This window comes from Calidris pugnax, unplaced genomic scaffold (assembly GCF_001431845.1).
Source record: "Calidris pugnax isolate Ruff unplaced genomic scaffold, ASM143184v1 scaffold155, whole genome shotgun sequence".
NCBI classification, from domain to species: domain Eukaryota; kingdom Metazoa; phylum Chordata; class Aves; order Charadriiformes; family Scolopacidae; genus Calidris; species Calidris pugnax.
This window is the reverse complement of record NW_015090886.1, coordinates 233,266-247,584: the sequence shown is the minus strand read 5'-3', so window position 1 is coordinate 247,584 and position 14,319 is coordinate 233,266. Positions and strand designations below refer to the sequence as shown.

Genomic DNA, 14,319 nt, shown 5'->3' with positions numbered 1-14,319 from the left:
GGGTCCCTCTCTCCTGCTTCTGTGGAGTTTTTCGGGTGCTGGAGGAGAGCGGGGTGGCCGGGTCTGGGTGCTGGGGTCCTGCGAGATGTTTCCATCGTGGCAGAGGCAGGAGACCTGGGGGGAGACAGGCAGGGTCAGCCCCGGCTGCCGAGACGCCGAGGTTTTTGGCTCAGCCAGACCCAAAACCGCGTAAAATCCGGCGCTGGGCTGGGAAGAGCCGTGTTGGGGCTCTGGCTCCCCAGCCTTCGTGCTTCGCATTCGCAGACTTCCCCGCAGCCGCAGGGGTTTGCATGGGATGTGCTGGGAAACGTCCCCACACCTGAGCCCGGGACCCTCAGCGTTCCAAAAAAATCACGGCTTTTTACCCAAAGTATGCTTCTCTGGGAGGATGGAGAAGGAAAGCAGCCAAACTGCTCGTCTCTCCTTCCCCTCCATGGGGGAGACCGGCGTTACCCTGTGATGAACCGTGCCCTCTCCAGCCTGGAGGATGACGGGGTGTCCCCAGGGCGGGTGACGCCGAAGGGGACCCTGCGGAGCTGCCGGGCGCCAGTCGGGAGCCGGGGGCCTTGGGGGGGTGACCAGGGCCAGCCAAGCTGGTGGCCTGAGCTGGACCTTGGGTGGGGGGAAACGGTTCCTGCAAGGCCTGGAGGAGACAAGAAACGGCTCCAGTGGGTCCTGAGGGACCCAGCATGGGGACAGTCCCCCCATGGGGCAATGGCTCCGTTCTGCTGGCCGTGGGGCTCCCTGGGCTTCCTCCCCACCACCCCCAGGTCTCTGGTTTTATTTCATCCCTCCCCTCCTCCCCGGCTTTGCCTCCTGTTTTTTCTCTGCGCAAGAGCGGAGACCTTTAACTCTCTGGAGAGGAGCCTGGAGAGGAATAAATCAAACCCTCCAGTAATTCAGCCCTGGGCATGGCTGAGGTAATGCAGCCGGGGGCTGGCGGGCTTCTAGGGGCAGCCCCTGCCCACCCTCTGCGCAGGCAGGGGCTCTCAGACAGGACAGAGTGTGCCCAAGCTGGGTGGCAGAGAGAGAAAAAATCCCCAAATCCCCATGTGTCCCGTTGCTGAGCCTTTGGGACCCTGGTCTGAAAGGTCTGTGGCCGGCGCTGTGCACATCCACGGGGCTCAGGGGCAACTGTGCCCGGCACGATGGGCAAACAGAAAGGCTGGGATCCAACCGGTACGGCACGGGGATGTCTTGGGATGCAGGAAGAAAGGTTATGAGCATCTCAGCCCAGCCCATATAGAACTGAATAACCTCCCCCCGCCTCACAGCATGGCCGTGTCTCAAGCCAGGAAGGTCTAACACCAAATAACGTGCTCATGGTGTGATCTGAAGGTCAGGGAAGAGCCTCCAGAGGAGCCCAGCCCCGCTCCAAGCCTGGCACTGGGGACAGACCTTCACGGGTCTGGCGTGGACCAGACACGGAGCAGGGACACGCACCCACCCCCCCGTGAGCCCGTCCCCAACGCCCTCCCCTCCCTCCGCTGCATTAACACCCCGGTCTCTGCTCAGGTACAGCCCTATAAAAGCAAATTAAATGCAAAGCCCGTCTCGTTAACGCATCTTCCTCCGCTCCCCCTCAGATCCCAGGTGCATTCCCGTGACATTTGGCGATGAAATACGGGCTGGTTTCAAAGGCATTCCTCTGGGCTGAGCCAAGGCAGCTGAGATCTGCTGAGCCCGTCTCCTCGCGGGGATCGTAAACGGGCCGGCATTTCAATGCTCGCGAGGGCTGGCTCCCTAATTTTATCTCTTTTAATTTTAACTAATCCTGAGTAGCGCCGAGACCCTGCCTTCCTGCGATGGAGAGGGCCCTGGTCCCCCCGGGCAGGTTCGGTGTTGAGTTCTTCCTTCTTTAATAGAAAGACGGAAGTTTTTGCTGGAGAAAGGGTTTTCTGAGGGTGAAATTTAGTGCAGCCCTTTGCCACGTCCTTGTGCCGGGTCCTGTGCCAAGGGACCTGGAGTCTGTGGCTCTCCCTGCTCCAGGCTGAGCTCCGGGAGCTACGGCAGAGCAGATGTGGGACACCAAGGCCACCCCTTGCTCCTGCACAGCAGTTGGGGTGTCCCTTGTGTCCCCTGGCATGGGGGGGGCTGGTGGTGGTCACGCTGAGCATCCCCAGCCCCAGCTGGTCCTGCACCCAGAGCCCCAGCACGAGATCAGATCTGGGATTTTGGGGGCTGTCCCACATCCCCCAACCAGGGCAGGTCCTCCTGCCCCAGGGCACCAACGCTGGAGCCTTCAAGGCACCAAACATCTCCTCTTCTACCTGTCCATCCTGCAGACCCTGTGGGTACCCCGGCTCTGCGCTCCTGGGGGAAGACAGTGGCTTTTGGAGGAACCTTTTTGGCCTCTAAACCTGCTCCATGTCAGGGCAGGGAGCAAATCCCAGAAGCTTCCTGTGTGGACGGGAGCACGGCTGGGACTTAACATGGAGAACAGAAAAATCACCCAGGCAGAGATTTCCCAGGGTTTGGGTAATTCCTTGTCTCTTCTGGGAGCTCAAACCAAAAGTGAAAGCAAGATGTTTCCTCACCCACCAGACCTGGCTACGGAGGAGCCCAGTCCTGGGCTTGCTCTAACCCAGCCTGGGGGTCCGGGGCCACCAGTTTAACCAGCAGTGAGCGAATGGACCCACTTCTTGCTATTTTTAAAGGACTGAGCCCGGGTGGCAAGGCAGGCGGGACCATAATTTCTTGCCAGGCTGCAGAGGGGTCTCAGCTTTCTGAAGCAGATGCTGCTTTAAACGCATTTTCTGAGCAGATCTGAAAAGGGAAGGGAGCTCTCCCCGAGCTCCTTCAATACCCTGGTGCTTTAATGCTCTGCAATGAGACGTATTTATAAATAAAAGAGAATGAAACATCCACCCGACAAAGCAGACTCCAAGCAAGAGCAACAGTCCCCAAAGGGAAGATTTATCCAAGGTCTTTCAGGAGAGACAATTAAGTGAGGGCAACGCGAGAAAGACAATAAATCCAGGGAGACAAATGAAGGGCAAGGAACTTACAACTCCGCCAGTCTTTCCCCCCCAGCAGTTTCAGTTTCCAGCCTCATTTTCTCCTCCAGCAGGAAAAAGAAACCATTTTAATGTGCTCAAGACTGTGCTGAAAAACCGTGAGCTTGGGCGACTTCAAACATTATTTTTCTTGCCTGAGGGCTCAATCCCTCTTTCCCCGGATGATGTCTCCTGGTTAACAAGGGCATATCCACATCCAGCTCTCCCAGCGCCCTTTGATATTTAATAGGCTGGGTTCTAGCAGGGACCAGTTTGCCGGCGCTCGCAGCAGCTTTTAGCTGCTTTACATTATAAAATTACAGTCCCATTGCAAGTGCTGGGTTAATTCATTTACGGGAGGGAGCTGCAGCCTTTCCAACCCCGGCATCGCTTCCCCGCTGGCTCTTCCCTCTTCTTGCTCTTTCTTTGCTTAGCAAATCCTCCTCCCAACGCTCCCAACTGGGAGCTGCTAATTGGTACCCGAACACCGCTGCAGGTTGGCACAAAGCAGGTTATTATCTATTCATCTGAAGGATGCTTTGCCTCGAGGCAAGAACGGGAGCCGCCTGGGATGAATATTAACCAGCGATGAGAAGCACACTGAGGGTACCGCGCGCTCAGGGCACCAGGGATTTCCACACGGAGGCTTTTTCATTTAGCAGAGAGGTCTTTAAGATCGCTAAGGGTCTTTAATTCCTCTGTTTATCATGGGAACACAATTCCTGCCAAGCACTCGGCTTAAATAAACAGGTCTGGAAGTCAAGGGCCGGGCGCGGGGCTGCACGTCAGCCCACACACACAACCGGGAGCCGACACACGTGTGTGCACCGACAGCCCCGCGGCGGTGGGTGGTGGCCAGGGGACTCCAAACCCCCCCACGAGGTGAAAATCCCTTTACCTGGGCTTTAATGATGTGCACAGCTCGTTAGCACAGACCTGGAGCTTTAAAAACCACCCAGGAAAGGAACCCATGGCACAGCTCGTTAGCACAGACCTGGAGCTTTTAAAAGCCATCCAGCAAAGGAACCCACACTCCTGCCGGGCTGATTCCACCTCTCTTGAAACCGGGGAGCTGAGCACAGAGCATCCTGAATCCCCCAAAACAGGAAAACCCCCAGAAACTGCCAAACTCACCGGGCTGGACAAATGTGGTGCCCAGAAAAGGGTGAGGGAGGCTTGGTGGGGGGTGCGATATGGGCTCAGCCTGACTGTCCCTGGCATCTTTTTGGCTTCTCAAAGTGAGAACAAGTAGCCACAGGCTTTGGTTCTGGCTGTCCCCAAGGGGAAGGTGCCCCGGCAAAGGAGCAGCAATCCTGCTTCCCGCAAGGATGGTCTTTGGTCTGCCCGGAACAATTTAAATCTATGTAGGCATTTAGAAAACTGGCAGCTTTTCTGTTGGGTAGAAGAGATCTTAGCAAGGTTTGCAGGGAAACAAGAGTTTAAATGTGGAACATCCTTAAATGAAATCCCCCCTGGGAGCCGGTCAACATCTTGAGCCAGCGGCTGCACCTCTATCCAAGGATCCAGCCTGAAATTCAGGGCTTGTTAATTGATAAACCCCAAAGAAAGGAGGGTCAGCGGTGCTCAGGGGGGACACAATGGCAGAGGGTCCCTCATCACCCGGGCATCACTTGGGCAGCTTTGCAGGAGTTTGCTGTGATTTATTTTGTCTCAGAAAGGTTGTTTTCCTCCCTTTTCTGCTCCCTCTGGTCCCTCTGCTCCCTCTGGCCTTCAAAAATGTGAGACCAGGGTGGAGAGCAGATTCAGGGGTTGGTTTTTTTTGCACTATGGCTTCCCCTACACATACCCTAAAGGCGAAGGTGCTGGGACCCCATCGCCCTTGGGACTGGGTCTCATGCTGGGCTGCAGCATCACACCAGCTCCTGCTGGGGCTCAGTGTGGCCTTAATTTGGGTCTTGCACTCTCTCAGAGCTTCCCATCACAGGCTCTGGACCAGCTGGTGGTAAAAATACCCTGTGGGGCCCCCACGGCCGGGCACGGGCACCCGCGGCTCCGCACTGCCCGGCCAGGAGGAGACATGGCATTCAGGGAGGCTGCGTGAGGCTGACCCCAACTGCTGGCAGAAAATAAGGATAAAAGGGTTTTCCACATTGAAATAAGAATAAAAAGGTTTTCCACCTTGAAATAAGAATAAAAGTGTTTTCCACAACGTAGCCCTTAGTGGTGGGCGCAAGAAAAATCAGAGTCCTTTTGCTGTTGGCTTCCCCAGAGGACCCGGTGAGCCCTAAACCCCAGCACAAGGCAGGGGCTATGAGCCGGTGTCCAAGGAAAGCCAGAAGCCCTGGCCCTGTTTAGGGGACAACGGGGACTCTCGGGAGCTGGGCTGGTCTCCCATGAATTGTCCCTAAAGTCCACAGCTTGGGAATGTCCTCCAGATCTTTCCGCTCCTGCTCATGGGCTGCAGGAAATGTTAGCACGTAGCTGACCCTTCTCCCCCCGTTCCCTCTCACTCCCGGCCCAAGGAGACCTAAAACACTGAAAATAGGATTATTCCCCTCTCAGCAGCTTTCCAGGGATCGAAGGGATGCTCAGGTGGTGGCTGGATGGTGCCAAGTACCACAGACAAGGGGTGCAAGTGGGCAAACCTCGCTGCCCCGGCAGCCTCGCTTGATATTCCGTGCCCTGCAGCGTAGGGTGGCTACAAATCCAAGGGGACAACAGGTCCCATCGTATCTGCAGAGCTTTAGGAGAGGGATGGGAGGAAGCCTGGTGGCTCCAGGGCCAACCAATGGCTTTGGGAAGTGGCTGCAGAGTTTGGCCGAGGTGGCAAGGACAAGGTGGGCAGGGTGAGAGCAGCCACCGCCGTGGGCCGATGGCTGCGGGGTCTTGCTTGTTGCCATTCTGACACCTTGGTAGCCCAAGCACATTTGGGAGGGTGTCTGCTGATTTACACACCCTCCCGGCTCGCCGTGGGAGGATAAATCAGATTTTTAAAGCCCTCATTTTAAACCTTTCACTAGCCTGCCCCCGGACCAGACCCCGCTAAGTGAAACCAGTGGCTTTAGGGCTCCGCTCGGCCCCCTGCAACGTCCCACCGGCCCCGGCGAGGCTGGGAATGGCCACCTCCTCCGGCCTCGGTGGCGTCTGGGGTTTGTTAAAGAAAATGGCTTGCACGTGGAGCCCGGGGAGGGGGCGGCCGCTGCGCGCTCCCCCCGGATTCTGACACCTTGGTAGCCCAAGCACATTTGGGAGGGTGTCTGCTGATTTACACACCCTCCCGGCTCGCCGTGGGAGGATAAATCAGATTTTTAAAGCCCTCATTTTAAACCTTTCACTAGCCTGCCCCCGGACCAGACCCCGCTAAGTGAAACCAGTGGCTTTAGGGCTCCGCTCGGCCCCCTGCAACGTCCCACCGGCCCCGGCGAGGCTGGGAATGGCCACCTCCTCCGGCCTCGGTGGCGTCTGGGGTTTGTTAAAGAAAATGGCTTGCACGTGGAGCCCGGGGAGGGGGCGGCCGCTGTGCATTCCCCCCGCAGGAGCGGGCTGGGGAGATGCGCGGAGGATGCAGGAGGAGCGGCGGTGGCGGTACGTACCCCGGCTCAGTGGGACGCGGACATGGACCAAGCCCCTTCCATCCTCCAGACGGAGAAGGCGTAGCTGAGCCTCTCGTGGGCCAGGTAGTTGCAGCTGGTGATCTTGTGGTCCAGCTCATCGCTCTGCAGGACCTGGTACAAGAAGTCTATGTAGCGGGCGGCCAGCTTGAGGGTCTGGATCTTGCTCAGCTTGTCGGAGGGCAGGGTGGGGATGATCTTCCGCAGCTCGGCGAAGGCGTCGTTGAGCGACTGGGTCCGCTGCCGCTCCCGCACGTTGGCGATCACGCGCTGCGTGTGCACGTCCTCGAAGGACTGGGGGACGGGGCTGCGCTTGCTGCGCTTGCCCTGGGGCGAGGGGGCCCCGCACTCCTCGGCCCCCTTGCCCCCCTGGCCACGCTTGCGGAGGCATTTCTTGTGCAGCCGCTCGCCTTCCTCCTCGCTGGTGACCAGGCTGCCTTCAGGAGAGTCCGGGCACATGCTTTCCTCTTTCATCTTCTTGGCACCTTGCGGGCGAAGGGCTCGAGGGTCTCACAAGGTGGGGTGGCCGCAGCACATGGGTGAGGTGGCCTGGAGAGGAGCCAGTGCCCGCTCAAGAGGTGCAGCCCGGAGCATCCACCCTTCAGCCTCCTCCCCAAACCTCCCAAGCCCTGCGGAGCCCTCCAAGGAGCCGGGTTGGTTTTTCCTTTGGGCTACGGGAGAGGAGGGCGTTCGGATAACTTTTGGGAATGGCTCTTGCTGATAGGGCGAGGAGGACCGTGGGCGGACCAGGCGCAGACCAATGCAGCCGAGCAAGGTAACGCAAACATCAGTGGAGCTTATGGGTTCCAGATTTCCTCCCTCCCTCCTCCACCGACACCCCCAAGGCCTCTGGCACAGATGCTCCTGCCGCTGCCCGGATGTCAGGGGACATTGCCTATGCTAATGTGAGCACCAGCCATGGAGTTCAGGGCAATCTTTTTGATTTTTAGACTTTTTTTTTTTATTATTAAAATTTTTTAAGCCCAGTTGACCCTGCAAAACCCAGGCAGAAATATTCACTTGTCCAGTTTGGAATAGGAGACTTTAGTCTAGGAGAGATTGAAGTGGAAATGTGGGGCAAAGGATGTTTCAGTGAGCAATACATGGTATTTTCTGAAGAAGCAGCAGTGACAGGCATCCATACTACTCTTGGGAAATGGCATAATTCAAAACTAACTCGAGTTTGTATCCATCCATCCATCCACCCACCCATCCCTCTTCCTCTGTCTACATTTCTGGCAGTCTACAACAGCCCTTATTTTACAGGTGGAAGGAAGCCAACACTCATCCACTGTCATATTCCTCTCAAATAAATATGGCAGCTATTGCAGATAGTGAGAGTGTGACAGGTCCAGACCCTGTTCCAGCCGCATCCACACCCAGTTCTGCTCCTGATTTCCCCAGGAAATCAAGCACTAGAAGCCGTATCTCTTCCTTACACCACCCCTGAGCTTGCCTACAAATAAACCTCCCTGCAGAAACGCTGGGAGAGTGCCATCTCTTTTAGCCAAGGTTGGAGGTCCAGATTCAGACTACCAAACCATAAAATATTCTGCACAGGTTCCACTTTATATTAGATTTCTTTCAGCCCTGTGTTATCACATCAGTAGAATCAGCACATGAAACTGGAGTCCATTGGTGGTGGTCCACCATCCTCCCACATCTAGCCACCAGCTCCCAAAGTCCTCCTGCACCTTTGGGAGCTCCAGTAACCTTCCCATCTCCTGCCTGTGCCCTCTGTCTCTCCAAGACAGTTCTTCTCCATCCTTCCATGGGTTTCTCTTGAACATTCTTCTTGCTGGGTGAGAGACCAAGTGAAACGTCAACCTCAAAGAGCCACCTCGGCCCCTGTCCCAGGGAGACTTGACCAATGCTGGAGGATGGGGGTCAGTCTCTTTTCCCAAGGAACAGGCAATGGGACAAGAGGAAATGGCCTTAAGTTGTGCCAGGGAAGGAGTAGGATGGATATTAGGAAAAAATTCTTCACTGAAAGGGTTGTCAACCATTGGAACAGGCTGCCCAGGGCAGTGGTGGAGTCATCCCTGGAGGTGTTTAGAAGACAAGCAGATGTGGTGCTGAGGGACATGAGTTAGTGGTGGGTTGGGCAGTGTTGGGTTCATGGTAGGACTTGACGATCTTCAAGGTCTCTTCCAACCAAAACAATTCTGTGATTCTGCGATGTTGAATCTGAGAGGGCTTTGGCTCAGCCCCATCCTCCCTGTGCTCATGTCAGGGGTGGCAACAGCCACAGACGGGAGCTGGCAGAGAGCCAACGGGTGAAAAATGTCCAGTATTGCTTAAAGAAGTAAAAGACGCTCAGAAACAGGTTGATACTCGGACCTGCTGGGATGGAGCCTGGTGACTTTGCTCCTTCCTCCTCATCGGGCTCAATGCGACGTGAGCGTCGTCAAGACAGCGACGAATATCAGATGTTCATAATGCAGAAAGACAATAGATCACAGGGGCCTGGGAAAGCGAGAGAAAACAAAGGGCGAGGAAAAAAATACCCCGGGGAGGGCAGGATTGAGGCAGGATCCAGGATCCTCTGATCCCGCGCTCGGAGGAGCTGGCTCAGCTCTGCCGAGGGCTGGGGAGCTGCCAATGAAGACCAGCTGAGGCACGGGCTTGGGCCTGGGGTTTATTTTTTTATTATTATTATTTTTTATTTTTATTGTTTTCCTTCTAAAAAAAAAAAAAAAAAAAAAAAGAAAAAAGTTTAATTTAATTTCGCTGGCGAATGGTTTCGGATGAAGGAAGTGAAGTATTTGGTATTGTTGCTGATATCCTTGAGCAAAAGGAGAAATACAATGAGCTTTGATCTGCAGGAAGGATCAGCAGAGCTCCCCGAACTGCTCGTGCGGGTTTTTTAACCCAGAATTGGATGCTTTGTGGCAAGGGTATTTTTTTTTCCCTTAAACATTTCAATTTGTTCTTTCAGAGGGTGTTTTTTTGGAAGAATATTAACATAAACTGTTCATGGAAAGGTCACGAGTCACCAAACTGGTTTCAATAACTTTGCTTTTCCAGTTAGCTGGGGATTTTGTAACGCTCGTTTTGACAGATCAGTGAAAATTTCAGACCTTAAATATGCGGAGGAAAAAAAAAAAAAAAGCCTAGCTCGCTTGATTCAGTGAGAAGCCACCAGATGGAAGACTTGAATTCCCACCACGTCCCAGCCCCTCTGCCCACCTCCCCTCCTGGTTCTCCTCCTCCGCCCTCTCCCCACTCACATCCATCTTTCCTGAGCAGCATTTTTTTCTATTTTAGGTAGGAAATGTCCCCAGCGCTGGGGTGTCCTCAGCATTTCTGAGCCTGGAAGATGCTGAAAAGGCTCCTGCAGGGCCAGTTAGCCCTTTGGAAAGAAAGGGAACGTGAAAAGCAGTAAGCAAAGAAGCTGCCAAAGCACACATGGGCAGGGGGTCCAATCCCTGGAAACCAGGGCTGAAGCACACCAGTAACTGCAGAAGGGCTGGGGGACCTCAAATGGGAGCTCTTTCATGGGGTTGAGGTGGGAGCTGAGGTTTCTTTAGAAAGGGGCTGAGGCATCCCCTTAAAACCACATCCTTTGGTGGGCTGAGAGGCCATCGTGGTCAGCCTGAGCCCATTTCTGTCTCAGCCTCACACCACCTGTAGATGTTTTCCACCAGCCTTCACTCCTGGATCTCTCTGACCCCCCTCTGCCATCTGCTTGGCTCCAAAACAAGCCAAGCCCTCTCAGTCTCTTCCCCATAAGCAGGTCTTCAAAACCCATGGTGATCCCAGCTCGACTCCATGCTGTCCCCATGGGGCACCAGGCTTCCCTCTCAGTTCCAGGAGAGTTGAACATTGGCACAAACCCTTCCTCACCTCCTTTCAGTACAACGCACCAGCTCAAACATCAGACTGTTGTCCTGGGATGTCCTGGCCTCTCTCCATCTGCCATAAGTGTTCAAGGATGGTCCACCAGAGCAAGAGGTGGTCGCTCTTTGCACAGTCTAATGGAAAGTGTGACACTGCCATGACTCCAGGTCCAACACTGTCCCAGTCAGGACATCCCATGGGAGAGCAGAGGAACCACTTACTATCACAAAGAGCAACCAAATGTATTACACCAATTTGCTTCTTATTCACTGGTGATACAGGGCACATCTTCTGACTTTCCTGAGTTGGATCTAGAGTATGGGGATCTGTCCTGACCTTGTTGGACACACTGAGCTGGGTAGACTGTGATGGGAGGAGGTCTCAAGGGGTAGATGGGTTCTTTGGGTTAATGCGCACTGGAGAAAAGCTGGTGCTCCACCACCATGGCGGTAAGGAAGGTGGACAGGAGGTTTCTCCATCCTTGGGTTTTGGGAAGGGGTTGAACCCGGGATTTTTCTTATGCTGTGTGGCATAAACCAGGGCTGCATCTGCTACAACAGCATAGAGAGGGAGATGGGGAGAGTTGGGTTCAACCCAACCAACGTCCACAGAAGCAGCGACTTGCCCTGGGTGGGCAGTGGGGCTGGGACAGGACCTACATCCCGCCCTGTGCAAAAGCCAATTTGGGCCAGGGAAGCTGAGAAAGTGCCACCCCCAGCTCCACCCTCACTTTTCTTGCTGGTAAAAGGGGGCTGCAAACCTGCCGGCCGCTGCCGAGGGCTGGGATAACGCGGTCCATGTGTGAGCCCGGCGCTGCCGATACCATCGTTTGATGGCCGAGGGCCTGATTCTGCTTGCAAATAATTCCGGGCACAAAATCAGAGGCTGAGCCTTGATGCAAGGACTTTTTTTTTTTGGGGTGGGTTTGGTGTGTGGTGGTTTTTTTTTTTGTTTTTTTTTTTTTTTTTTTGCGAGCTCCTTTTCTTTGTTAGAGAGGACAAAAATAATCTCCGTTTTATCCTGCGTGAAAAAAAAGGAGGATAACGCTAATAAATTGAGAACATTAAAGGGGAGCCAGGAATAGCCGCTGCCCCTGGAGGCTGGGGGAAGCAGCTTTGGTTTCGCAGGTTTTTCTAGTTATTGCAGTGTTAGAGTGGAAACATGTGTGGTGCGAATAAAAATGCGAGGCATCCGCCGTAGCGTGCTGTTGCTGCAGCAACCGCAGGGAATATGGGCGCGGGGGATCGTGCAGGGCTCTGGCTGTAAAAGGGAACCCGAGCGCCGCGGGGCCCTTTGATCCGGGCGCCTGCAGCTCTGATTGATGGCCTCGCAATTCATTTCCTTGTCAAAGTGACATAATGTTCCTGGAACTCGCTGAACTTTTTAAGAACTAAAAGATGTTCCCCACCAATCTCCCCCCCACCTCCCCATAGCCCCATCCATCCCTCCCGGACTTGGGGGGCAGAAGGGACGGGTGGTGGTGGATGGGGTTTGGCCAGTGGTGTTACTGGTGAGACTGGGAGTGAGTGGGGGTGCTTTTCTGCTGGGCTTTACCCCTTCCCCTGTCATGGAGTGATGGGATGAGCTTCGGCCCCGGGGCCAAGCGACGGAGGGATGCGCCGCCCGTAGATGCCAACCACCGCCCCGCGCTGACGACCATCCGCTTCCAGTTAATTCTTCCATGTGAAAGTTTTTTTGGGTGGTTTTTTGGTTGGTTTTTTTTTTTTTTTTTTTTTTTTTCCCTCCCCTTCTTCCCCATCTGTTTCCATCTGGCCTTCAAAGGAGCAAAACGCCATGTTCTGGGTCCCGCTGCCAAGAGCCTCCCCGCTCTCTCCACCAGCCGAGGCCTTCAAAGGAGCAAAACGCCATGTTCTGGGTCCCGCTGCCAAGAGCCTCCCCTGCTCTCTCCACCAGCCGATGGATTCCCACCAAAGCTGCCTCTGGCCCAGCCCTGGGGTGCGGGAGATGGGTCTGGGGGGGACCCAAGTGTGGTGGGCAAACACTGGGGCATGGCCAAACCCCTCTCTGGCCACCAGCACTACCAGCCCCTTGGGCAGGAGAGCCAGCGCTGCCTGTGGCTGCGACCTTGCTCTGCCCTTGGATTTGTCTCAGTCCCAGGCAGCGCTGAAGTGGCTCAACCCTCACAGGACCCACTTTCCTGCCAGTAATAAAACATCATCACAAGCAGCTGCTCTTCCTATTTACTCCAGTTTTCTCCTCCAGCTGCTCGGCAAACCCCACGCGATGCCTTGCAGACATGAAGACACCCTGGGAGGACACCCCAGGTGATGGGGCAGGTGATGTTGCCTCAGGGACAAATAAAAACCCCTGTTGTTCCTTGCCATGGATTTAAATGCCAGGCAGAGGGGCCCCTTGTGAGGTGCCCATCCTTCTGCAGCCCCCCACATTTGCAGACCCAGACGTGCAGCTCCTGCCCCCAGTAGAAAGCAAACTCCCCTTTGCCCCCTGCCTTGCTCCCACCATGTACTTCTCCTCACACCGCTGCCCACATCTGGCCAAGGACAACCTTCTCCAGGCTCCCTCCAGCTGGAAGCACCGAGATTTGAGCCTCATGAGCAGGTTTGGGTGGTGAAGGGGGCACCATGATGCCACAGATCTGCTTGAGGCATTTGAGGGGAAGGAAACAAGACGTGCTGTGGGCACGTTGCAGGCAAGGGCTTGGCCGGGAGCTCCACATTTCATCCCAGTGCTTCCCAGTACCCAGCTGGACCTGGGCTAGCACCGGTAACCCAAGGATGAGAGGCCAGTGACTCACCGTCGGATGGAGCAAGGATGCTGGTGGCTGTGGCCGGGTTTGCAGGAAGCATCTCCCCATCACGCTGTGCATCAGCTGAGTTACTGCTGTGGTGAGTCACGTCCAGCCGGGACATCCCGCAGCCTCCAGTCCGCTCTGTGGGAAGGGAAGCCAAAGGGTCATCTTCTGCTCCTGGGGAGTGTCACGGCTTAATCCTCTCTGAATGTGCAAATCCAGGCCTGCTCCCCCCCTGCAAAGGCAGCAAAGTCTCCCCTCACAGCCTCCAACCCAACAAAAGCAGAGTTTCCAAAGTGTGGGAATTCATGAGAGGAAATAGAGTCATTTGTGTTTTTGCAAGCTGCCCCCCCGGGCTCCAAACCAGCCCATTGCTGCTTTTTCCTGACCCTTAGGATGTCTCATCCGTGGGTCACCCTGTGCCCATCCCTCTGGTTCAAGCTCAAATCTTCCAGCATCCAACATCTGGCACGTCTTGTGGCTCTATCTCCATTTCCACACATACGTAGACATCTACTCATCCATCACACCTTTTCCCTCTAGTTACCACGTGCACAGCAATGCACTTTGCCATCCCACTACCAAGCTGTCCCTCCCCTCTCCCCTACGCACGATCCTGAAATCTCAATAAAGCCAAAAAGTCAACTCTTTTCTCCCCTGGTGCACTGAACCTGGTTTCTTGCTTTAAAAGGGATTTGGTTGAGGCAAAGATGTATTTTTTTTTGTGTGTGTGTGTGCAGTTACTTCTCTCTGCACAGAACTGGAGAGGATCCAGCAAGTCAAAGCCATCGTGACCTCCATCTGCCCCATGCAGGGAGCCACGCGATCCTCCAACATCAGCTCAAGCATTTGTGGGAAAGCAAAGTTCAAAACTGCCGTTAGCAACAAGACAAACATTTATGGTAGGTTTTGTTTAATCTGTGAGCAAAAAAGCCTCTGGAAAAATCCGTGCAAGAAGGTGTTAGAGGGGCAGAGGTTGGATTTGCCCCAGGGAGTCCCTGAGCGAGAGAATCTTCCCCGGATGGGAGGAGACATCTCACTTGGTGTTACCTCTAAGCAGCAACCAAACTGTCTTGGTCCCTTGTGCTCCTGCCCACAGCAAATCGACCAGAGATTCGGGTTCAAGAACTGGAAGAGAGTG

General features: G+C 54.9%; 1 protein-coding gene across 2 annotated transcripts; it reads right to left on the bottom strand.

Moving 5' to 3' along the window:
- Positions 1 to 21: 21 nt before the first annotated feature.
- On the bottom strand, positions 22 to 13,212 carry LOC106891145 (twist-related protein 2-like). Of its 2 annotated transcripts, XM_014947464.1 has the most exons (3): positions 13,185 to 13,212; positions 6,551 to 7,117; positions 22 to 114 (listed from the first exon to the last, which is right to left on the bottom strand). In XM_014947464.1, exon 2 carries the CDS (start codon positions 7,040 to 7,042, stop codon positions 6,557 to 6,559), a length of 486 nt encoding a protein of 161 aa, XP_014802950.1. In that variant the 5' UTR covers positions 7,043 to 7,117; positions 13,185 to 13,212; the 3' UTR covers positions 22 to 114; positions 6,551 to 6,556. The 2 variants fall into 2 exon arrangements, with proteins under 2 accessions (XP_014802950.1, XP_014802949.1); XM_014947463.1 differs by lacking the exon at positions 13,185 to 13,212 and having other exon boundaries at positions 6,551 to 7,238.
- Positions 13,213 to 14,319: the final 1,107 nt, after the last annotated feature.